This window comes from Sceloporus undulatus, chromosome 9 (assembly GCF_019175285.1).
Source record: "Sceloporus undulatus isolate JIND9_A2432 ecotype Alabama chromosome 9, SceUnd_v1.1, whole genome shotgun sequence".
NCBI classification, from domain to species: domain Eukaryota; kingdom Metazoa; phylum Chordata; class Lepidosauria; order Squamata; family Phrynosomatidae; genus Sceloporus; species Sceloporus undulatus.
Window position 1 is genome coordinate 22,881,938 of NC_056530.1, and position 20,913 is coordinate 22,902,850.

At 45.9% G+C, this 20,913-nt stretch overlaps 3 protein-coding genes across 3 annotated transcripts in view; 1 reads left to right on the forward strand and 2 right to left on the reverse strand.

Annotated features, from left to right (window-relative positions):
* Window positions 1-4,641, reverse strand: part of PLEKHG2 (pleckstrin homology and RhoGEF domain containing G2) — a 65,383-nt gene extending 60,742 nt beyond the window's left edge. Inside the window, exon 1 of the mRNA XM_042438869.1 lies at window positions 4,483-4,641. The gene's annotated coding sequence lies outside the window, so the exon portion shown is untranslated. The remainder of the gene's footprint in view (window positions 1-4,482) is intronic.
* Window positions 4,526-5,011, forward strand: LOC121915560 (transmembrane protein 229B-like). Its single transcript, XM_042439886.1, has one exon. The coding sequence runs from the start codon at window positions 4,526-4,528 to the stop codon at window positions 5,009-5,011; it is 486 nt and encodes a 161-aa protein (XP_042295820.1).
* A 3,987-nt stretch (window positions 5,012-8,998) lies between these two features.
* On the reverse strand, window positions 8,999-17,092 carry LOC121915045 (mRNA decay activator protein ZFP36L2-like). The gene is made up of 2 exons (XM_042438874.1): window positions 16,967-17,092; window positions 8,999-13,299 (listed from the first exon to the last, which is right to left on the reverse strand). The coding sequence occupies exons 1-2, from the start codon at window positions 17,048-17,050 to the stop codon at window positions 12,388-12,390; spliced, it is 996 nt and encodes a 331-aa protein (XP_042294808.1). The 5' UTR covers window positions 17,051-17,092; the 3' UTR covers window positions 8,999-12,387.
* Between the last annotated feature and the right edge of the window lie 3,821 nt (window positions 17,093-20,913).

Consider the following 20,913-nt stretch of genomic DNA (forward strand, 5'->3'; position numbering starts at 1 on the left):
TTTCCTACATCTGCAAGGGATTGGACAGGATGACCCCTTGGATTCCCTTTCATAGGTTTCCAGAATCTACCATCACTACCTGGCGGATAATGGGAGCTGTAGCTCCAAAAGGTCACCTTTCCAGTGTTTGGGGAGGCTCTGTGCCTCTGCATTGACCCTGATCTGTCACATATGTTGGGAAAGAAGACAAGGAAATGTCACTGGTGTGCTTCTGATGCACCCAGTCCAGCCAGGCAGCAGCATAATAAGCAGCCAGGATACACAGAGGGAGATTAAATGCCTGCTCCAACTGGTTGGTTCAGTTTATCGCTTGCTGGAGAATTGGTTTGTCACCAGATGCCACTTGCCCAGAGTCAGCTCTGCAGCAGTGAATCCCCAAATGGGCTCAGAGGTTTCTGCTTTTGTGGGACAAGATAGTGGCCATAACAGGCCACTTTAGCCATGCCCCATGGGCTGAAATCTGAGACAGATGGAGCAAAGCAACATCTGAATGTGGAAGAAAAAAAAATCAAGGGAGTGATAACCCAAATTTAAAACTGAAAAATGGAGCAAGAACAAAATTGGCAGGTTTCTTCCACCTTTAACTGTAACCAGTGTGAGAGACAGTAAGGTGCAGTGGTTTGAGCCTTGGGTCAGGATTCAGAGAGACCAGGGTTCCAATCCTTGCTCAGGCTAGTCACACTCTCTCAGCCTTGGCAGAAGACAATGACGGCAAATGTGAAGTCAAAGGCTTTCACGGCAGGCATCCATAGTGTTTTGTGGGTTTTGAGGGCTGTGTGGCCAAGCTCTACAAGAGTTTATTCCTGACGTTTCACCAGCAGCATCTGTGGCTGGCACCCACTCCCTTCCATGCCAGCAATCTCTGAAGATGCCAGCCACAGATGCTGGCGAAACGTCAGGAATAAACTCTTCTAGAACTTGGCCACATAGCCTAAAAAACCCACAAAAAACAAATGATGGCAAAGCTGACAAAACAAATCTTGCCCTAAAAGAAAACCCCTTGATAGAGTTGCCATAAGTCAAAAACAGACATAAAAAAGTCTGTAACCAATACATGGGAGAGACCCTGGGGAGCTGGGTTCAAATTCTGGGTAAGCCACAGAACCCCACTAGGTGAGCTTGGGCAAGTCACATTCTCTCAGCTTCAGAGGAAGGCAATGGCAAACCTCCTCCAAAGGAATCTACAAAAAAAAGCCCCATGATAGGGCCGCCTTAGGATAGACATTAGTCAGAAATGACTTGAAGGTACACAACAGCAGCAACAACAACAACAACCATTGCCTCCACCACCAACACATCCTACATTTCATTCAGCGCCCACCAGAGGGCGCTCTAGTTGTACCTTGTCTGCACCTGCAGACAAACCCTGAGATACTGAATTTCTTATCAGTCCTGCCTAGTTACCAAGCAGTGGATTTGCCATACATACAGTACTCAACTGTAAGTCAACCTCATGTCTAAGTTGAAAGCAGGTTTTCATGCCAAAATTATGGATTCTGATATGAACCATGGATAAGTCAAGGGTAAAACTTAGGGCCATGTAGTAAAGGATCTTAAAGATGGAACAAAGGAAAACAGTGCCAATCATTTGCAAAATCCCTGCAGGCAGAAATGTTTGTGCAATGGATGGATTGATGGATAAATGGATGGGTGGGTGGATACAGATGAATGGTTCCCAGACTTTGGTCCTCCAGACGTTTTGGACTTCAGCTCCCAGAATGCCAGAGTATTGACCAAGCTGGCTGAGGCTTCTGGGAGTTGAAGTCCAAAATACCTGGAGGACCAAAGTTTGGAAATCTGTCCAGTTAAAGGATGGATGGAGGATAGAGTAGGGCCAGTGCTTTCAGGACAGATTACACTCTTCCCTTTCAAAAGGGGATGCTTCCTGTTTAAAATAAGAATTAAAGTACATTGACTCATGAATAAGTCAACTCAGGTTTTTTGGGTCAATTTAATTCACTAAAATCCCTAGATTTATACATGAGCATACAGTGGTCCCTCCACATTCGCTGGGGTTAGCGTTGAAGCGTCTCCGTAAATGTGGAAAAACTGCAAACAAGAAAAGCACGATTCTTTTCACCTCCTACAGTCGGTTACGACCAGACAGTCATGTCAAGGGACTACCTTTACCTTAAACTTTAGGAATCTCCAGTGCAACTCGGTGAGCAACATGTGCCAGAAATTGACCATAGATAGAATCATGTTGGAAGTTCCCACAAATGCCTAGAGAAGTGTTTTCTCTAGGAACTTCTAGGTTCTCCAGCAAAACTCTATGGTCAGCCTCTGAGTTGCACTGGAGGACCAACTGAATAAAGAGTGTGTGTGTGTGTGTGTGTGTGTGTGTTCTGTGCCCAGAGCCCACATTGCTTACAAAAAGACGCACTTGACACCAATGGAGTCGTGCGCACATAGTTTCCCTTGCAACACCATCTCATTAACCTGGGCCTCCAACATTCCCTAATTAACACTGTGGATTTGGAAGACGGGGAAACCAAGGAAAGAGGAAGTGACTCGCCCAAAATAGAGGGAGTGGCGGCCAGCATTCCCTTTCTCGCTGCTCCAACCACTAGGTACCATTCCCTTCCAGACCTGCAAGGAGAAGGAGGACACCTCAACCATTCCCTGCTTCCCAGTTCTTCTACTTGGAGCCATCAACTCATCCCTCCAAGGAGGCAACCAAGAACTTTTCTATGTAACCCAAAAAGAGATTAGAGGAAGACCGGAGGAGTATTTATGGAGTAAGTAGCTTTGGATTTATACAGTGCGGACGGGAAGTAGAGCATCAGGGTTCATAACAGATTGGAATGGCTTTTTAAAAGAAGCAAACTGACTTCACGCAAGATGGATGGTCTAAAACAGCCTCCCCTAACCACACCGCCCTCTGGATGGGTTGGACTGCAGCTCCCATGATCCCCAACCACCTGGCTAGGGGATCATAGGAGTTGCAGTCCAATTCATGCTGGTTAGGGAAGGCTGTTTTAGTCCATTCCGTGTGTATGAAGTCAGGTTGCTGCTTTTAAAAAGCAGCTGGGGATCATGGGAGTTGCAATCCAACCCAAGTCATTTTTGACTTATGGTGACCCCAAGGCGAACCTATCATGGGGTTTTCTTGGCAAGTTTCTTCAGAGGTTTTTTTTTTTTTTTGCCATTGCCCTCTTCTGAGGCTGAGAGAGTGTGACGTGCCCAAAGTCTCCCAGTGGGTTTTTATCCTTGAGCGGGGATTTGAACCCTGGTCCCCAGAGTCAACATCAAATGACCGCATCAGGATGGACCTGAAATGTGGTTCGGTTGGATCGACATGGGAATCCTGCAAACTGAAGTCCAAATTTTAGGCAGTTCCTTCTGGACACGAATGCAAATTTCGCCTTAACCAAGTGGATTTTGCGGTCACCACTTTCCCTCTCTGTCTTGAGTGCTTCTTAAAGAGGTTGGGATTTTTTTTATTATTATAATTATATTTGGAGATTTTTACCAGCAGATATTAATTGTGACGGCTAAATGGAGCCTCCATGTTCAGGCAGTCTATCTCTCAATACCGTTTAATAGGGAGGAACAGCAGCAAAGAAGCAGCAGACATTACTTTGGCTGCTCAAAGGCTTTCTCCAAGGCCCTATTCAGAATTTGGGAAATACTTCTTGAAACAATTATCATAGGCTGCATCCGCACTGCAGAAATAATCCAGTTTGACAGTGCTTTATCTGCCATGGCTCAATGCTACAGAATTCTGTTGTGGCACCAGAACTCTAGCATTGAGCCATAGCAGTTAAAACAGCAAGTGTCTTCTTGCCATCTTACAAAAGAAAGATGTGATGGAAAAATGCAGAGCATCCTGTTTAAGCACAAGGCAACCCTAAACTGGTTTAACCAAGATTAATTCCTAGTTTAATCAGTCTTCCAGTTTAGGATTATGGGTGTGGGAGTCGGACATATCTGGAGGACAGCCATTAGAGAAAGTTGTGCATGTTTGGGAGAATCCTGTTTGGGACTTACATCTTCACACAGCAATTTGAGAGCTGGACTATGACTCTGGAGACCAGGGTTCGAATCCTGGCTTGGCTGTGAAACCCTCTGGGTGGCTGGTCCCATGTTCTCAGCCTCAGAGGATGGCAATGGCAAACCCTCTCTGAAGAAACTTGCCAAGAAAACCCCATGATAAAGTCACCTTTGGACGTTTGAAACAACTTGAAGGCAAAGTTATGTAATGTATACTATGACCAACAATTCTGACTGTTTCATTTTTTGGACTGCAGCTTCCAGAATCCCCCAACAAGGGTCCCATTCTGGAAGAAAAGCAGCATGCAAAATAAAGACATGAAATAAAGTATATGTAAAGTTATGTAATACATACCATGATAGACTATTCCAGCTGTTATTAATAACGTTTCTGGACTGTAACATCCAGAATCCCCCAGTTAGCAGGGCTGGCTGGGGGATTCTGGCAGTTGCTGTCCAAAAGAAAATAAAATAAAAAGGAAGAGTAACCTTTCCAACGGCTGATCCTCTTGTCTCTTGCAGGTCACAAGGCATGGAGAAGACCTTGCATCCGCTGAACACTTTGTGCCGGGCATATATCTATGCCATCCACTGTTACTTCTTGGAGATACTCTTCACGGTCATCATCCTGGACCAGGACTGGACGTTTCATGGGCTGACCAGTCTGGGTTCCCTCTTCATCTATGGGACCTGCAGCTTGGCCATTGAGCAAATCCATCTCGTCCTGAGAGGGGACTGTTGCTTGCTCACCCGTTGCACCCTTTATACCCTCTGCATCTTCCTCTGGCAGTTCTCCACCGGTTACGTCCTCCAAATCTTCAACGCTTGCCCCTGGGACTATGGCCAGTTCCGCTACAGCTACAAGGGCCTTATCGCTCTCGAACACACCTTGATCTGGTTCGTGAGCTCTCTCTTGCTGGAGCGGCTGGTGATCCGGAACACCCTCCGTCTCCGGTTGGAGGAGCCCTGGAAAGCCAAGGAGCGTTCCATGCCCAAATTTGAACTCAAAGATGACTGATCTTCGCATCCTGGTTTGGGGAAAGAGAGAGAATGATAGCTGGGACACGTCTGGAAAAAAATCTTTTTGCATTTACTGGAACGCTAGAAATCTGGGGACTGAAGGAAATTGTCATCTTGCAATTGCTGTTGCTGTGTGCCTTCATGACATTTCTCACTTATGGTGATCCTAACACAAACCTATCACAGGGCTTTCTTAGCAAGATTTTGTTCAGAGAGGCTTTGCCCTTCTCTCCTTCTGAGGCTGAGAGTGTGTGGCTTGCCTAAGGTCACCCAGTGGGCGTCTATAGCTGAATAGGTGGTCATTCAGATGGTTGGGTTTTTTAATGCAATGATGCGAATCATCTCATCCATGCATTCCGGGTTTGTTATTCACATTACGGAACCGCATCAGTGCGCATCTCTGCGCATCTCTGCGGGTTCAGTTGTTCACACATTCAAGCATTTGAATAAAGATGGAGTCAATGATGCAAAATGATTTGGAACATGTTCAAGGCATGCAGCATTTTATCCCGGGTCTATTCGCATCGGTTATTCACAATGCGGATCTTTTTTAAAAACTTTGGGGGAAAACTTGATCTGATTATCCCAGATTAAGTGGGCAGTTTTCGCAGCCCCCCAAAAAACTTTAATCGGGTGTATTTGGAATGCGTGTGAACAATGAAGATTCGATTCGGATTCATCCTGGATTATTTTTGCAATGTGAATAAAGGATTTGAACTACGGTCTCCAGAGTCCTAGTCCAATACTCAACCCACTGCACCATGCTGGCTCTCCAAAAAGTCATAGAGGAGGGATGCCCTCATTTTGCCACCTGCCTCATAGCTACACCTCTGGCAACCTCCCCTCCGTTTCACATGTGTAGGTTGACTCAGGTATTGTTTCCTGAGTCAGGGCTCCAGCCATGTTCAGGTGACCCAATGGAAGCATCAATGTGGCTTGCAATCCTCCAGGTGGGAGGGCAGAGTGGGCCGGAGGTAGTCAATAGGTGTGGACGCTGGAGTTGGCAAACAGGAACAACAACATCTGCCAAAGACACAGGTGGGTGGTATGGAGGATGCACTGTTGCAACAGACCTGGTGCAAAAAGGGAGTTGGCTATGTACCCTCCAAGATGTCACCGATGAAAACTGGGACACACGTGGCCAGGCAACGTCAGTATAGTTAAGATGGCAAAAGGCGTCACAGCCAATCTTCAGTATCTACTGATTTAAGCACCCATGGTTTGAAAATATTTAAATTACTCATACATTCCAAAAAACGAAAAATTGATGTTGCTGTTTTACATAAGGGACACCATTTACTATGCCTTTATACTTAAGGGGACTTGAGCATCTACAGATTTTGGTATCCACGGGGGATCCTGGAATCAAACCCCAGAAGATACCAAGGACCCCCTGTAATACGGGATAACACATAAGTTAGGACAGTCTGTAGCAATTTGCTTTTGCCTGAGTCTCCTGGAAAGGGGAGGAGTTAAGGAATAACACATAAGATAGGAGAGAAATAACATATAAACTAGGAGAGGTTATAGCAGTTTGCTTTTGCCTGAGTCTCCTGGGAAGGGAAGGATTCACCACTCCCTTGCCGAGTTCATTGGGTGCAAGCTACCTTTGCATTTTGAACTCAAGTTTGCAAGAATTGGGGTAAAATGAGGACAAAGAGGGAAAAGGAAGAGAAAACTGGGACACTTTTTAAAAGTGGGATGGCAGAGGATTAATGGAGACTGACCCTGCCATGAGGCATTTGGAGGGTATGCTATCCAGGTTCCCTGAGTGCTCATTTTTCTGGCCAAAAAGGGGATACATCCCCTGGCTTTTTTTTGGGGGGGGGGAGGGCAAGAAGAAGGCATGAATGACCTTTCTTGGAAATCACCTGGTGTAGAAATGCACCTTTTCAATAGCTTGTAGGGAACGCCTGCCACTATTCAATATCAGGAAGTATCTCTTTTTCAAAACTAGAATGAACCTTCAAGCCCTCTCCAGTTTCATTTCATTTATTAATGAACATTTCAATTTGTTGCATGTCTCCAAGTCATTTCTGACTTAAGGCGAACCTATCCAGGGGTTTTCTTGGCAAGTTTCTTCAGAGGGGGGTTGCCATTGCCATCCTCTGAGGCTGAGAGAGTATGACTTTCCTATAGTCACCCAGTGGGTTTCCATGGTCAAGCTGGGAATCAAACCCTGGTCTCCAGAGTCCTAGTCTGACGCTCAAACCGCTATGCCACGCTGTCTCACAAAAACTTCCCACGTGAGGGCAATGCCCACATTTTGCCATTCCTTTCTGTTCCATCCTTGGCAAACATTCTCTTTTAGATCTTGGGGAGAAAAAAGTTCCCTTGTTTGGACTACAGCTCCCACAATCCCCCAAAGTGCATGACCAATGGCCCTTATTTTTTATTTTAAAAGGGAACTTTCCCAAGCATTGTACTTTCTCCAGATCCCAGATGGTTTTTCCCTCCGCCGCCTCTGTAAATATATGAACCCACGTGCGAATCCTTGCCTCCCTGGGCCCCAAAACACACTGTACATTTTGTCCCGCTGATCCTTTTCATTCCCGGAGCAGATGCTCAGAGAATGCAGTTGCCTTCCCATCCATCTTTTAAGAGCGGTTCTTCCTTCTTTTTTGCAACAAAAGGGGATTCTTTAGGAGAAAAGAAAGAGGAGGAGAAGGCGGGGGGCCAGACCCCCATGATGTTTTGTAAGGTTGCTCAAAGCCTCAAACCCTCCCCCCATTGCCTGCTTTCTACTTTACCCATAGTTTTATGGGGAAAGTTCCCAAATCACAAACCTCTGCAGGCAAGTTGGAAGAGAAAACGTTAAATAACCCACATATGCAGACCATTTTTTAACGCAGGCCTGAATCCTCTGAGCTTTCTAAGAACAAACAGAGATTTGGAAGGATAAAGAAACACCTATGCACCAAAGGTTCCCATGTGAGAAAAGGCAGAGGTACTAAGAGGGTAAGGTCATCCAGTCTGACCCCAAATTGTGTTGCGTTTGAAGCTTAGCCTACGTGTCCCAAGCATATGTTTTAAGTTCCAGAGCCTCCTTTACAAAATATAGAGCTGGAATGGGCTGCAAGGGAGATCTAGCCCAACTAATGCATGCCTGACATCTTTTGTTTAAAGACTTTCAAAGAAAGTTCAGAAATTAAGCATGCTTAGGCGTTATTCACATTTACATTTTTGTCCCACTGAGATCCGGATCTCTGCGGAGATGCAATCCCAGAGCGATGTTTGCACTACGTTTCAAGTCCCTGAATCTCTCCAAGGCAATTTAAACCATGTGTCCGTTCACACTTAACACCCACTAGAGAGAAAATGGCGGCACTGGCGCCATTTCCGGTACCACTGCCGTGTGACCTGGATCAATTTGGTAGAATATCCACACTGCCAAAGATCCAGATCGCTCCAGTACTTTGAAAAAGACACGGTAAGGGGCCCGGTGTCAAATGCTCTGGGTTTTCCCACAGCCTCCCTGCAAATGGCACCAGGTGCATTTGGGGCCAGTCTGAACATTGCAGAAATAACCCGGTTTCAGTGTGAATGGGACCTAAACCTCAAGGCTGGATTGAAAAATCCCAGCCTTTACTGCCTCTTTTAACCCCCCAAGATGCTGCAGAGACTTAGATTTCTCTCTATGAGCTCCTTAAAATGCGCAGGAGCATTCAGAGAAGAAACAGTTGGCAATGGGTTGCATGCTCCATGGATACTCTGATTTCTCTATGAGTTCTGTAAAATGTACAGGAGCATTTAAAGAAACAGTTGGCACTGGGTTGCATGCTCCATGGATATTCATTTACACTTGCCCCTCTTTCAAATACTGTACACATATTTGTAAAATTATTTACCCCAGCTTCAAATGCAAATCTGTAAAATGGGTTTAAAGCTCTGTTCTGCAATGCTTGGTGCATAGAAAAAGCCCTGGATATCAAGAGTGATGCAGTGTTTAAAAAAAGGTATCCCATCCATAATCAATTCTGTGATTTATTCATATTTTATTACAGTCAAAGTAATAATACAGACAACTCCTTTTTAAAAGTTCATACTTATTAATAACCAAAGACAGATCTCTCTAAATAAAGACAAAATAAGTTAATACAGTATCTCTCTCACCCTTCCCCGAGAAAATTTAAGGCAGACGCTGGTTTCATTTTAGAGTCAGCTAATAAACTAAGAACAGTTTATATACTTCTATTAAAAGGAGGAAAAAAAAACATTATTTGGTTCCAAGTATCAGAAATAGTTTGACGTTTTTCATTTTTAAAAAAAGTCACAATAAATACCTTACAATATATTAAGAATTCAGGCAGAAATTTTGCAGAGATAGCTTGGAAACAAAATCATACTACCTTCATATACCATTTCACACCAAATTTCCAAGTTTCAGCATACTAGAGAGCACTTACTATCCCGTGTTAGGTATTTTACAAAGGAGCGTTCAAACAATCAGTATTATAAGTTATGCCACATAAAATCAATTCTGAGCTTACTTCTTATTTCCCCGGACTTCTAGTTCCTGAATACAACATTTTTAGGTCTTTAGGACATACATACATACATACATCTCCTCTGTTGAGAGTGCAAAGAAATGTATATCTAAGGCGAAATTTCTGCATAAATTCCACTTAATATCTTGGACCGTTCCAGAATAGTCTGGATTCTTCCAAAACATTCTAGAAACTGTTCCAGGTTGTGCGGGAGATGGAGCTGCGCCTGAACATCGGACGCACTATTAATGAATGGGGAAATTCTTGTGTAAAGGGGTGCAGGAGCAAGTGTGTAGGAAAAGTACAACCGCTGGCATAACTCACAGTTACGCTGGTGTAACGCTCCAAAGGATTCTGCCCTAAGCATTCCTCAAGGTGTCACTGGACTGCACCTCCCAGCAGTCCTCATCGTTGGCTATGGCCAATGGGAGTTGTAGTCCCAAAGCATCTAACTCTCATTTCGTGGAAACCTCGAAGGATCCGAACTGCAGAAATTGACACTTATGGCTCCGGATGAAGGACAGATACACCAGGATGGCCAATGTTGGAAATTGGGGGCACATGGGAGACTTTGGAGAGTCATCCCCATAAACAACCCATCGAATGTTTTACCCCCCCCCCCAATGCCCACTATAGTCCAGGGGGTATTTTCGCCCTGTTTTAGGTGCCCCTCTTTGCTATTTTATGCCTAGGAAAGGCCTTTTTTCAAGCAAGAGGGAATAATGGGAAGTCTCACCCTGTTTCAGGCAAAGGCATCTATTGGGTCAAAAGTGGCTAAAGGTGGTCCTAAAGATGGCAAGAATGCTACCCATGTCCTCTAGAGAGTTTTGGACACTTTGTATTGCTCACGCAATACAACATTGTCCAAGCTAGAGGATACATGAAACTCTGCTTCCCCCAAATCCTTGCACTCTTAGGGTTTGTGGAGTGAAAACCAGACCGAGCTTCTCTACCTTGAATGGTTGTGTAGGAAAAGGGAGTTGTGGCTGGTGTCGCTTGTCATGAAACCAGGTCACAATGAATACCATCGAAATTTTGTTTTCTACACAACCATTAAAGGTGCAGGAGCCCTCTCCAGTTTTCAGTCTCGCAACCTCACTTGGGCAGCACTTGAAAACAGATGCGGAGGCAGAAACACACTCTTGCTTCACTTATCTTCACAACGGGTAAAATCGGTGCCGTTTCATCCTTTCCAAAAAGAGGAAAAAGGAGGAAGCCTCTGAAAACCACCCTGGTTTCAATTGAGAAAACTCCCGCGCCCAGGCGCATGCAGACATGCAAAGACAATGGGTGGATTACCTTGTCCGGACAGAAAGTGTTATCTGTTAATCGAGGTGATTCGAGGGCACAGGTGGTCTGGCTGGGGAAATAAGCCTGGGAAATAAGGGGATGAGACGGACTAATGCTAGAGACAGACAAGATGTTTTAAAAATTAAAAGAGCTGGAAGGGGGGCTTGAAAGTTGGGGGGACGACACATGCTCCCGTCGTTCCACGGATGAAGGCGTTTTGGAGACCTTCCGGTCCTGCAACAAAACTCCAAGCTTTTTCCGTTCAACCAGAGATAAAAAGGGAAGGATGAGAAATGCGGGGGGATGTAAACATCACCAGAAGTGAATCCCCTTCCACTAAGCCCTATGCTGACTCTCTTAAGATTATTGCCAATCCATTAGGACATCCTTTTCGGCTTCTGTTTGCTAATCCATATTCAGGAAGATGGGAGCAAGTCAAAGCAGCTGCGTTTCACCATCTTGCACAGTGCAAAGGTGTTATAAATGATGCAATATCCAAACAAGTCACATCACGTAACAGCTGCCATGTTGTTTTTTCCACGATCAAAACACCTTCGAGTCTCTTGGAAAGCTGAGAGACATTGCTAACTTTGGACTACAGTGCCCAATATTTTCCAGCCAGTGATGGCTGGAGGATTCTGGGCACTGCAATCAAAACGTAGGAACTCCCCCCACTTCCTCTTACCCTCAAAATTAAGTCACACTTGGGTGTTTGGCCTGAGAAAACATTTCACCCAGGATGCATCAACATTGTAGAAATAATGCAGTTTGGCACCACTTTAATTGCCATGGCTCCATTCTACAGCATCCTGGGATTTGTAGTTTGGCAAGACACCAGCACTCTTTGGCTGAGAAGGCTAAAAACCAGATACAACTGCCAATCCCAGGTTTCCAGAGGATGGCACAACAGCACTTAAAAATGGTGTAAAACTAGATTATTTCTACAGTGCAGATGCACCCCCAGTTTGTACAACTGCTCTTGTCCTTCCTGGGTCCTTTCCAAAAGGACTCAGACATTCGAAAACTTATACACCATCCACAGAATATACACATTCTTCAAAATTGCCTCAAAAAAGCAATACTTTGTCAGTTCACTATTTCAAAACTGAAAAGAAAAAACCAACAAACCCAACCCTATTTCTCTTTTGGTATGTTTTTTCTTCCCAGGTGCCCTGGATTGCAAATCCCATTGTCCCCCAACAGAAATGGGTCTAGAGGCTGGCCCTCTGCTTTCCTTGCCAGAGAAAAGTCAGTGCTTTGTTCCAAAATCTAGTCCCTGGGAATCCTATAAATGAAAGAGAACAGCCTGATAGAGGTGCACTGGACTGCAAATCCCATCATCCCCCAGTCAATTTTTGCTTTCACAAGGTAGGATAACATGTATGCAGACTCATGGGTGCTTCACTAGCTAGAGAGGCCTGCAACTTCTCCCCACCACTTGCAAAGAAACCAACTTAACCAAAAAATTTGGGGTGACTGTTCAAACCAAGAGCAGCTGTTTCTCTCTGAACTCCTTCCTTCAGTTCCTTCAGGAGGAGGCATGACACTCCTTTACCAGGAGCACTCGTCCTTTTCTCCTCTCCACCTTTCCGTCTCTTCAGTCATTGGAGACAGACAGCTGGCTGAAGATGGGGAGTCGGCGCCCCAGAGGCCCCAGACCCGGAGATTCAGAGCCGCTGCTACCTCCAGAGCTCCCCGAATCTTCCTGGTCCGAGAGGGAATCTGCTGAAAGACTCTTCTGAAGCACCAAGAGGTTTGGAAAGGCGAACGGGACGGACGTCACCAGGGCGGTCTCTCCGGTGCAGAGCGAACAGGCTGCAGGCGGCTGAGTGATAGCATTGCAAGGAAAGAAGGATTTAGAAAGGTGGAGGCTCGGAGGAGCTGGTGGAGAGGGTGATGGCAGGGTCTCCATGGAGTACCCTCCAGAGCTAATCCTGTGGCACAGGAGCTGGGCACTCCTGGGTCGGACCTGGTGGCTCTGGGACGGTGCACGCCGCTCCTCCGCATTGTGGATGAAGTGGCAACGGGCACCATATGGGCAAATCCCAGAAGTGTGGAAAGTACGGCAGGGTTCCGTCTTGTACTTGGGGTGGCGGCTGAGCCCCCTGAGCTCACCAGCCCCATGGGCAAACTGGCACTTGGTGCCGTACTTGCAGGATCCGCTCTCCTCAAAGGTGCGGCACAGCTCCGTCTTGTAGCGAGAGGAGACCCCTTTGGCTTCGCCACGGCAGCCCTCGATCAGGCTCACGGAGCGATCTGCTCGGAAAGGGATGTCTTGCAAGCTTGTGCGGGGCAGCTCTGAGTCCCGGTCCCAGGACCCTTGGAGGGGCCACACAGGATCACCCTGGTCAGAGACGGCATGCAGGGCAATGGTGCCATCCAAGCAGTCAGAGGCACTCTGGCTAGAAGCTGAGAGGGTCACAGGGCAAGCTGAGAAAGTGCGCTGGAACCCTGGTGGTGTCCTGGCTTCGGCTCGAAGGTCTTCGTCCACGTTCAGACTCAGGAAAGTCTACGAGGAAAAGATAAGGGAGGAATGTGTGAACATGGGGATTCTTAACCAGGGGATAGAAGGCAAACTGGAATTGCTTGAACCATTTTGTCTATTATGCAAAGATGAACAACAAATTCATCAATATCTTTTAAAGGACAACTTGGTTTTCCTTCTTGCAGCACATAGGTAAACAATGGAACTCACTGGTATGTGATAGTTTAATGAATGATGTATCTTTTATGTGCTTTTATTAGTATTGGTTTTAAGTTTTGTAAGCTGCCTGGGGTCCTAGAGTTGTGGAGGAAGGCAACAAATAGATAAAAGCGATGTGATGAAGACTGCCGACTTGGGTGGCTTTAAAAGGAGCTTAGACACATTTCCTGTTTCACTTCTGGCTGGCAACTGGGTGTTTTTCCAGGTTCGTCGTGGAGGCTTAAGTAGTGGCAGTTTGGACAAATTGAGGGTCCGGTGATCCTTGAAAGAAGGTAGCATGTGGGAAGTCTGGACAATGTAGTCCAAAAGAGTCACATTGCCAAGCCCTGGCCTTGAAAAGTAGTAATGTGCTGTGGCATTCCAATCCTTCCACATGGACACACACCACTATGAATTGCACAGGATCTGGCATATATGTGGCTGGTGAAAGAATATGATTGCACACCCTCCAATGTCCCCATTTGCAGGGATCCTCTGCCGTCCCACTTGCTTGGCAACTATTAATATGTCCTGGCTTCTCTTTCCTCCTCCCAATTCCCCCTTGGTCCTCAGCGGACATCAATTGCTGCAAAACTGAATTCAAAGTGCAAATATTGTTTGCATTCCACTAACTCAGAGGAAAGAGAGGAGAGGATGGACTAAATCTTGTTCTTCCCAGTCGGCTCGGGCAAAAGCAAACTGCTGCAGCCACTTCTAGCTTGCTAGTTCTTCCTTATTAATAAATTTTGCTAGCTTGACCATGCTCTGATGCTACATGGCCGCATGGGTCCCAGTTTTCACCCCTAAAAATTGTAGGACATGCAACTGTAGGGCATGCATGACGTTGCAGGGCATGCAACTGTTCAGGAAATGCACTCGCCTGGGATGCAGCTTAGGTTTCCCCTACTGAGCTGGCTTTAAAAAGAAGTGCATCCTTTCCCAGATAAAACCGTGATGCAAAAATGGCATGACCCCAATGGCTTTATCGCCCCACAGAGGACCATATGCCACAGGCTAGTGGTCCTGTTGCCAGGGAAACAGACAGGAGGGACAAAAGGAGGCAGGATGGAGTCGCCTCTTACCCTCCAAAGGCTGCTCACCCATCACCCTCCACAACATCACCAATTGGGATGGAAATTTCCACCCTTGGGGCCCAAATACCAACACACACAGAAAGAGAAAAACCCTCCAGCTCCCACCCCAAATGCAACACAGTACAACTTCCTTCCCATGTAGATAAGGCTTCCTGTATGTGATGCACCCGATTGAGTTGCAAGATAAGTCTGAAGAAAAATAAACCATCCAGTTGTGGCTTTCCCCCACTACTTTTGTTTTGGACTCTGTCTTCTAGCTCTGGCAACAAAGCCAAGGAATGGCCCAGAGCTTTGCAAGAGTCCATTTTGGGGAGAGGAGAGGGGTTTACAACTTCCAGAGTCTTCCCATGCTCTTTCTGAGAATTGCAGTGCAGAAAAAAAGAGAAAAAGGAGGATGTTTTCCTCCAAAACTCTGCCCAAATCTAAGTAAATAAATATGCCCAACTCTAAATAAATAGAGTGTACTATACATCCTGGCTTTTTCCTGGTTTGGGACTCAAAGCAGCATTTCAGGCTAAGAAACACGTCGTTTAAAGTTTGGAAAATATTAAAGTTATGAACTGAAGACTAAAAAAAAACTAAGACCAGCTAAAATACAGACCACTAAAAACATGCGCACACATCCCACAGAATAATTAGCAAGATCCAGCACATTTGAGAGCCAGCATGGCATAGTGGTTTGAGCATTGGATTATGACTCTGGAGACCAGGGTTGGAATCCCTGCTTGGCCATAGAAAGCCACTGAGTGATCTTGGGCAAGTCACAGCCTCAACGGACAGCAATGGCAAAACCTCTGAGTAAGATTGCCAAGAAAACCCTGTTACAGGGTCACCATAATTTGGAATTGACTTGAAGGCAGACAACAAGAGCAACAACACATAGGAGTTTTATCACACTGGGGCTGATTTCAGCATTAAAGGGAGATTAATAATGAAAAACAATTCTCAGTTATATATTAATTCACACCATACACATAAAAAGGACAAAATTAAAGCAACAACACTAATGCTGCTTACTTCTATCTCCCAACCAGGTGTGTAGGATTGTGTGCCTGGCTGTTCTCCCAACTTACTCCTGCTTAGAGTAGAACCAGCGAAATGAAGGTTACTTGCTCATCACAGCCAACTTGAGTCCTACTGATCGCAATGGGATTTCCTCTTAGTAGGACTACTATTAAACCGATACCATCCATATCACCCCCGATATGCACAATCCCCACTTTTGAAATGCTCCAATTGCATCATCACATTTCCTTCTCATTTTACATTACCCCTGAAAGGTAGACCAGTGCATTGCAAGCGGTCACAAGTAAGGCTGAGTGCAATAAGCAACTCTACCTAGCAAACCCACAGTATGAGTAAAATACAAACAGGCAACTTTGAGGGTCTTGGCCCAGTCTTTGAGCCACAATCTGATACACATTTAAGTGCAAGTAAACACTATGAAACTAAACAGGAATCCCAACCAGAGCAGGCTAACAGTAAGCCTGCTTATAGGTTTGAGAAAATTGGATGGGAAATAGATATTGGGTCAAGAATGGAAGCCCAACAGGTGGATCAAGAGGCCAATGCAAATGAATTAAAATTGCTGTATTATTCTTTCCAAAAGAAAGCCAGTGATGGACATTGCCATCTTCCAAAGAGATGTCTCTTTGTAGCAGCACGTGCTTGGCATTAATTCTAGTACAGAGTAGTAAACCCAGCCAGGCCATTTATTGGGTCCTTAGACGCACACATAAAACCCATTTCACATGATTGTAAGGATGCCTATCCTACAAACACCCAAGGGTCCAAAGACTACTATATGATAGTAAGGCAGCTCCAGAGCTCTGCGATGATGTCCCCAAAAGCTTGCACAGAAAGTGGAGAAGACAAAAATAAAATAGTTACACCAGGTTTTCTTCCACGTTGGAAAAGGAGAGAGTAAGTTGTAAAAGTTGATTAATGTTGGAAAGGGCTGGCTTGGCATGGATCCTCCCTCTTTAAAAGCCAATTTAAAGATCCTGTGTCCATGTGTGTAGTATATATATATATATATATATATATATATGTAATATATACAGTTTCTGCTTTTTTGGAGTGTCAGATGGGCTGGATTGGTGACCTGAAAATCCCTCCAAGACACATCTTAAGACCTTTTAAAGGTGATCTCCCACATTGCAGCCATTTTCCTGATTGATGGATTAAGGTTTTGCCTTCTTGGTCCAAAAGCAACTTTGCTAGAAACAGAAGGAATTGGGGAATAATTTAAACCCCCTCAGCTGAGAATTAAAAAATGCAAGCCAAGGAGGGAAAGGAGGAAGAAGGAGCATTCCAGAAGAGAATAAAACATAATGCAAGGTCCTTTGGGGAAGCCAAAGTGGAAGGCATTTAGCAAAGAGATGCAAGTGGCCACTTACCTTGCAAAGGGCATCATCCAACTCCAAGAAAGGACTTAGGAAATCTGAAGGCATCTTTCTTTCCTTCCAAGAGGGATTTTGCATCAACAGGTACCCAGCCTCATCTCTTTCTCCTTAAGGGATCACAGATTAAACCCCAAAGGCTCTGAGCCAGCTCTTTATATATCTCCTGACTTGGGAGGCCACGCCTTCTGGTCCAAAATGGGTGTGCCTAAATAGAGGGGGCGGGGCCAAGATGCAGTGGGATGAGAATGATGCTGCAAAAGCATGGAGCCTCCCTGAGAAGTACAGTGTCCTCTTCCTAACAAAGGATTTGAGAGAAGCTGGATCTCAAAGGCAGGAGCTTTCTGTCTTGCAAATGGGATTTAAAGTTTGTTACCTGGACTGAATCTCCCAGTATCCACATGGCCAGAAGGAGGAGAGACCCCACTTGCACAAATACCCTTCCATGCCATCAAACCTAAAGGCTACGGTGACAAAATCTGGACCAAAAGCAAGCTTGGGACTAAATTTCCCTCCCTCCTGTATCTTTTTATAACACCTTTAACTGATGGAGAATGGTGTAGAGCTTTGAAAGCTTGCAACATGTATTTGTTCATTTAGGTTGATGCCATAAAGGTATCCCTCTTTGGTGGATTTTGGATGATGCTGTACTTTTCTATATGGCCAACATGGCTACCCCGGGATAAGTTTGGAGGAAGGAAAGTACAAGAGCATCCAAAATTCATTGAATGGTGATACCTTTATCGGACCAACCAAAGGCCAAAAATACATGTTTTAATTGGTTAGCATGTGCAACATAGTTTTAATCTCTATAAAATATTATCCACCCCCCACTGTAGATTCTCCGTTGTTTTAAACTGCTTTTAATCGTATGCCACCCTGAGATGTCAGGATACAAGGCTAGATAGAAAATAGAAATGTCATCATTGATTCCTTATGGCAGAAATCAAATTTGGGGAAGAGATTTCCATCTGATAGTTGCTCCTAAAGGTTAGATTCAAAATGCCTTTTGGGGGTCCTTCGTGGGCTCCATTTGCAGAGCTGCAGAGGGTTTTTAAACCTTGTGAGAGCCAAGGTGGGATAGTAGATTGAGTGTTGGACTATGACTTTGGAGACCAGGGTTCAATTCCTGCTCAGCCATGAACCCCACTTGGTGACCTTAGGCAAGTCACATACTCTCAGCCTTGGTGGAAGGCAATGGCAAACCTCCTCTGAAGAAACCATGCCAAGAAAACCCCATGATAAGGTTGCTATAAGTTGGAAATGATTGGAAGGCACACAGTAGCAAGGCAGTAGCTCTGTCCCTCTCACATTTCTCTCTTGTGGCTAAGAGCCACAAGCCTTTACAAGCCCACAATGACAAAACCCTCCGGAACTGTAGTTGTATAAGGTCCCGAGCCAACGGTTGAAGCCCTTCCTGTCAAACGCACAAAAATGCAGACCTGGGTGCATGATTTAGATGAGGCAGGCATCCGGTGCCATGCCTCTGTTCATTTCATGCTCCCATGCACTCTTACACATGGGCCACCCCTGCTTTTATTCTTGGTTACTTCTTCATTTTGCCCAACGTTTCACGTATGACAAAACAGGACACCTGTGGCCAAGGAACATCAGTGTGCAGACAGTGTGGCATAGCAGTTTGAGTGTTGGACTATGACTCTGGAGACCAGGGTTTGAATCCCCGCTCAGACATGGGGACCCACTGGCTGACCTTCGGCAAGTCACACTCTCTCAGCTTCAGGGGAAGCCAGTGGCAAGCCTCCGCTGAATAAATCTTGCCAAGGAAAACCCATTTTAAGAGCCTATGGCGTTTATCACATGAAGGAGATCAGGGGTTTATCCCATGAATATCCTGGACCACTCTGGACCCCACAACAAACTCCAACTCCCAGAATTCCATAGCTTTGAGCCATGGCAGTTAAAGCGATGCCAAATTAGGTTATTTCTCCAGTGTGGATGCAACCTAGGTCTTATGCCGAAACCACTAAAACACACTGGTTTATTCAGGCAGTACCCATACTATATAATATGTCTGCAAACATTGCTCTTTATTTATTTCTATTTATTCCAAAAAATTGTCCCATGCGCTTGCCTGGCGCATCGCTGGCACATAGCAGCATGCATTCAGGTCACGCATGGGCCTTCAGGTGCTCAAGCCAAGTTGGGCCCTTTTCCAACCCAAATGGCTTATTATGCTCTCTGGGAATAGCTGCGGGAAGCAGGCTTGGACGATGGAGGCATGTCCCAGCATGCCTTTCCAACCACCCCTTGCAAAAAAGGGAACAGCTGTTGCCCACCAGCACCCCCCTTCCCCACCCCACATCCCCTTTGGAAGTCCCCCACAATAAGTCCTTTAACAGACTTTGCCTCCCCAGTTGCCAGGGAGCTGATGGCTATGGCAGGGAGGTCATAGGGGGGTGGGAGAGGAGGGCTGGGGTTTTCTTTTGTAGGCTGCGGAGGACATATGGGGCCAAGCCCAGCCTTGGCTTGTCTGCCCCTAATCTCTCTCCAATGGGGAAGAAGGAGGGGGATGGCTGTCCTTTCACAGTGGAGTAATCCACACTCTCGGCTCCATCGTCCTCTCAACCCATCACAGATGGCAAATTCCATCAGCCTGGCCTGAGCCTTTCGGGTAGCAGCCCATGGCTTCATCCAGAGCGCTGGGGTGTCAGAGGGGGCTAGGCTTGCCAGGTCTCAATGCCCGGCCAGTTTTTGGGAGGCACCACAGTTCAAAAAAGGATGTGGAGAAACTGGAGCGTGTCCAAAGGAGGGCAAGTAAAATGGTGAAGGGTCTGGAAACCATAAAGCCCTATGAGGAATGACTTAGATGTTTGAGCACTGGGCCAAGACTAAGACTCTGAAGATCAGGGTTTGGATCCCCACCAGAGCAAAAAAGCCCATTGGGTGGCCTTGGGCAAGTCACACTCTCTCAGCCTCCTCAGAGGATAGCAGTGGCAACAAAACCCTATGATAGGCTCGCCTTAGGGTCACCATAAGTAAAAAAATAACTTGGATACACACAACAACGAATACACTTGTGTAGTCTTATCTATATACAGTACCGTATCTCATTTCCACTTGATACGGGAAAAGCCCCTTCAGCTAAAACTCCCCTCTTAACTTCTAAATAGGAGAATTCATCCATAGATGGTTGTTTCTTAATGTCTTTCAGCGTCTGTATGAAGTGAAGTTGGGTGGAATGGAAAAGTGGGAGGAAGAGAGAGAAACCAGGACATTTTAAGAGCAGCTGAAAAAGTAGGAACGCAGAGGGTTAATCTGGACTCTTCCCTGCCAAATCAGGAGAGTATTGTGTAGGCAAGAGAGGCCTGCAAGCAAAGGGCTGAACATCCATGGGTTTCCAAAGGATGCTGGGAATGGAGGGAGGATGGCTTTGAGCTGGCAGGGGAAAGAGGCGGCTTCCTCAGTGCCAGGTGCCTCCTCTGTGGGCATTGCCCACAAAACAGCAGTTGAAGCTGTGGGTTTGGTAAAGACCCGCCATGGGATCACCATAAAGTTGCTTTTTGCTGGGATCCGGAAGGGCTGAACCAACAGATGCCCTCTGCATTTTTCTGGATCACTCGTTGGGAACAAAGGAGGAGAGGAGAGCCCAGGAGAACTGGCTTCATGCCGAACTGTGCAAGGAGAAAGCCATTTAATTGTTTTGTGGATGGAAATCTCAGCATTAGAACCTGGAAGAGTCTTTCTTCTGGGTGAGAACTCCCAGAATCCCCTAGCCCTAGCTAGGCCATTCTGTCTGCGGGCTTGTGGACGTCCCTATCCCCCCAAAAGGGACTTTCCCAGGCTCTGATGATTGATGAATCACATTGGGGCAGGCGAAAGGTAGCATTCTGAGGTGTTTTGGGGTGCATCTACGACATGACACTAAACGGGAGTCCTTTCCCACACCCAGAACTCCAACTCCCAGCATGCAAAGCGGGAAAAGT

Excerpts from the sequence above, each read along its gene's own strand:
- LOC121915560 (XM_042439886.1), top strand. The coding sequence starts at position 4,526 with ATGGAGAAGACCTTGCATCCGCTGAACACTTTGTGCCGGGCATATATC.
- LOC121915045 (XM_042438874.1), bottom strand. The coding sequence starts at position 17,050 with ATGCAAAATCCCTCTTGGAAGGAAAGAAAGATGCCTTCAGATTTCCTA. Across the intron at positions 13,300-16,966 it reads TGGATGATGCCCTTTGCAAG|ACTTTCCTGAGTCTGAACGT; the intron begins GTAAGTGGCCAC and ends TTTTCCTCGTAG.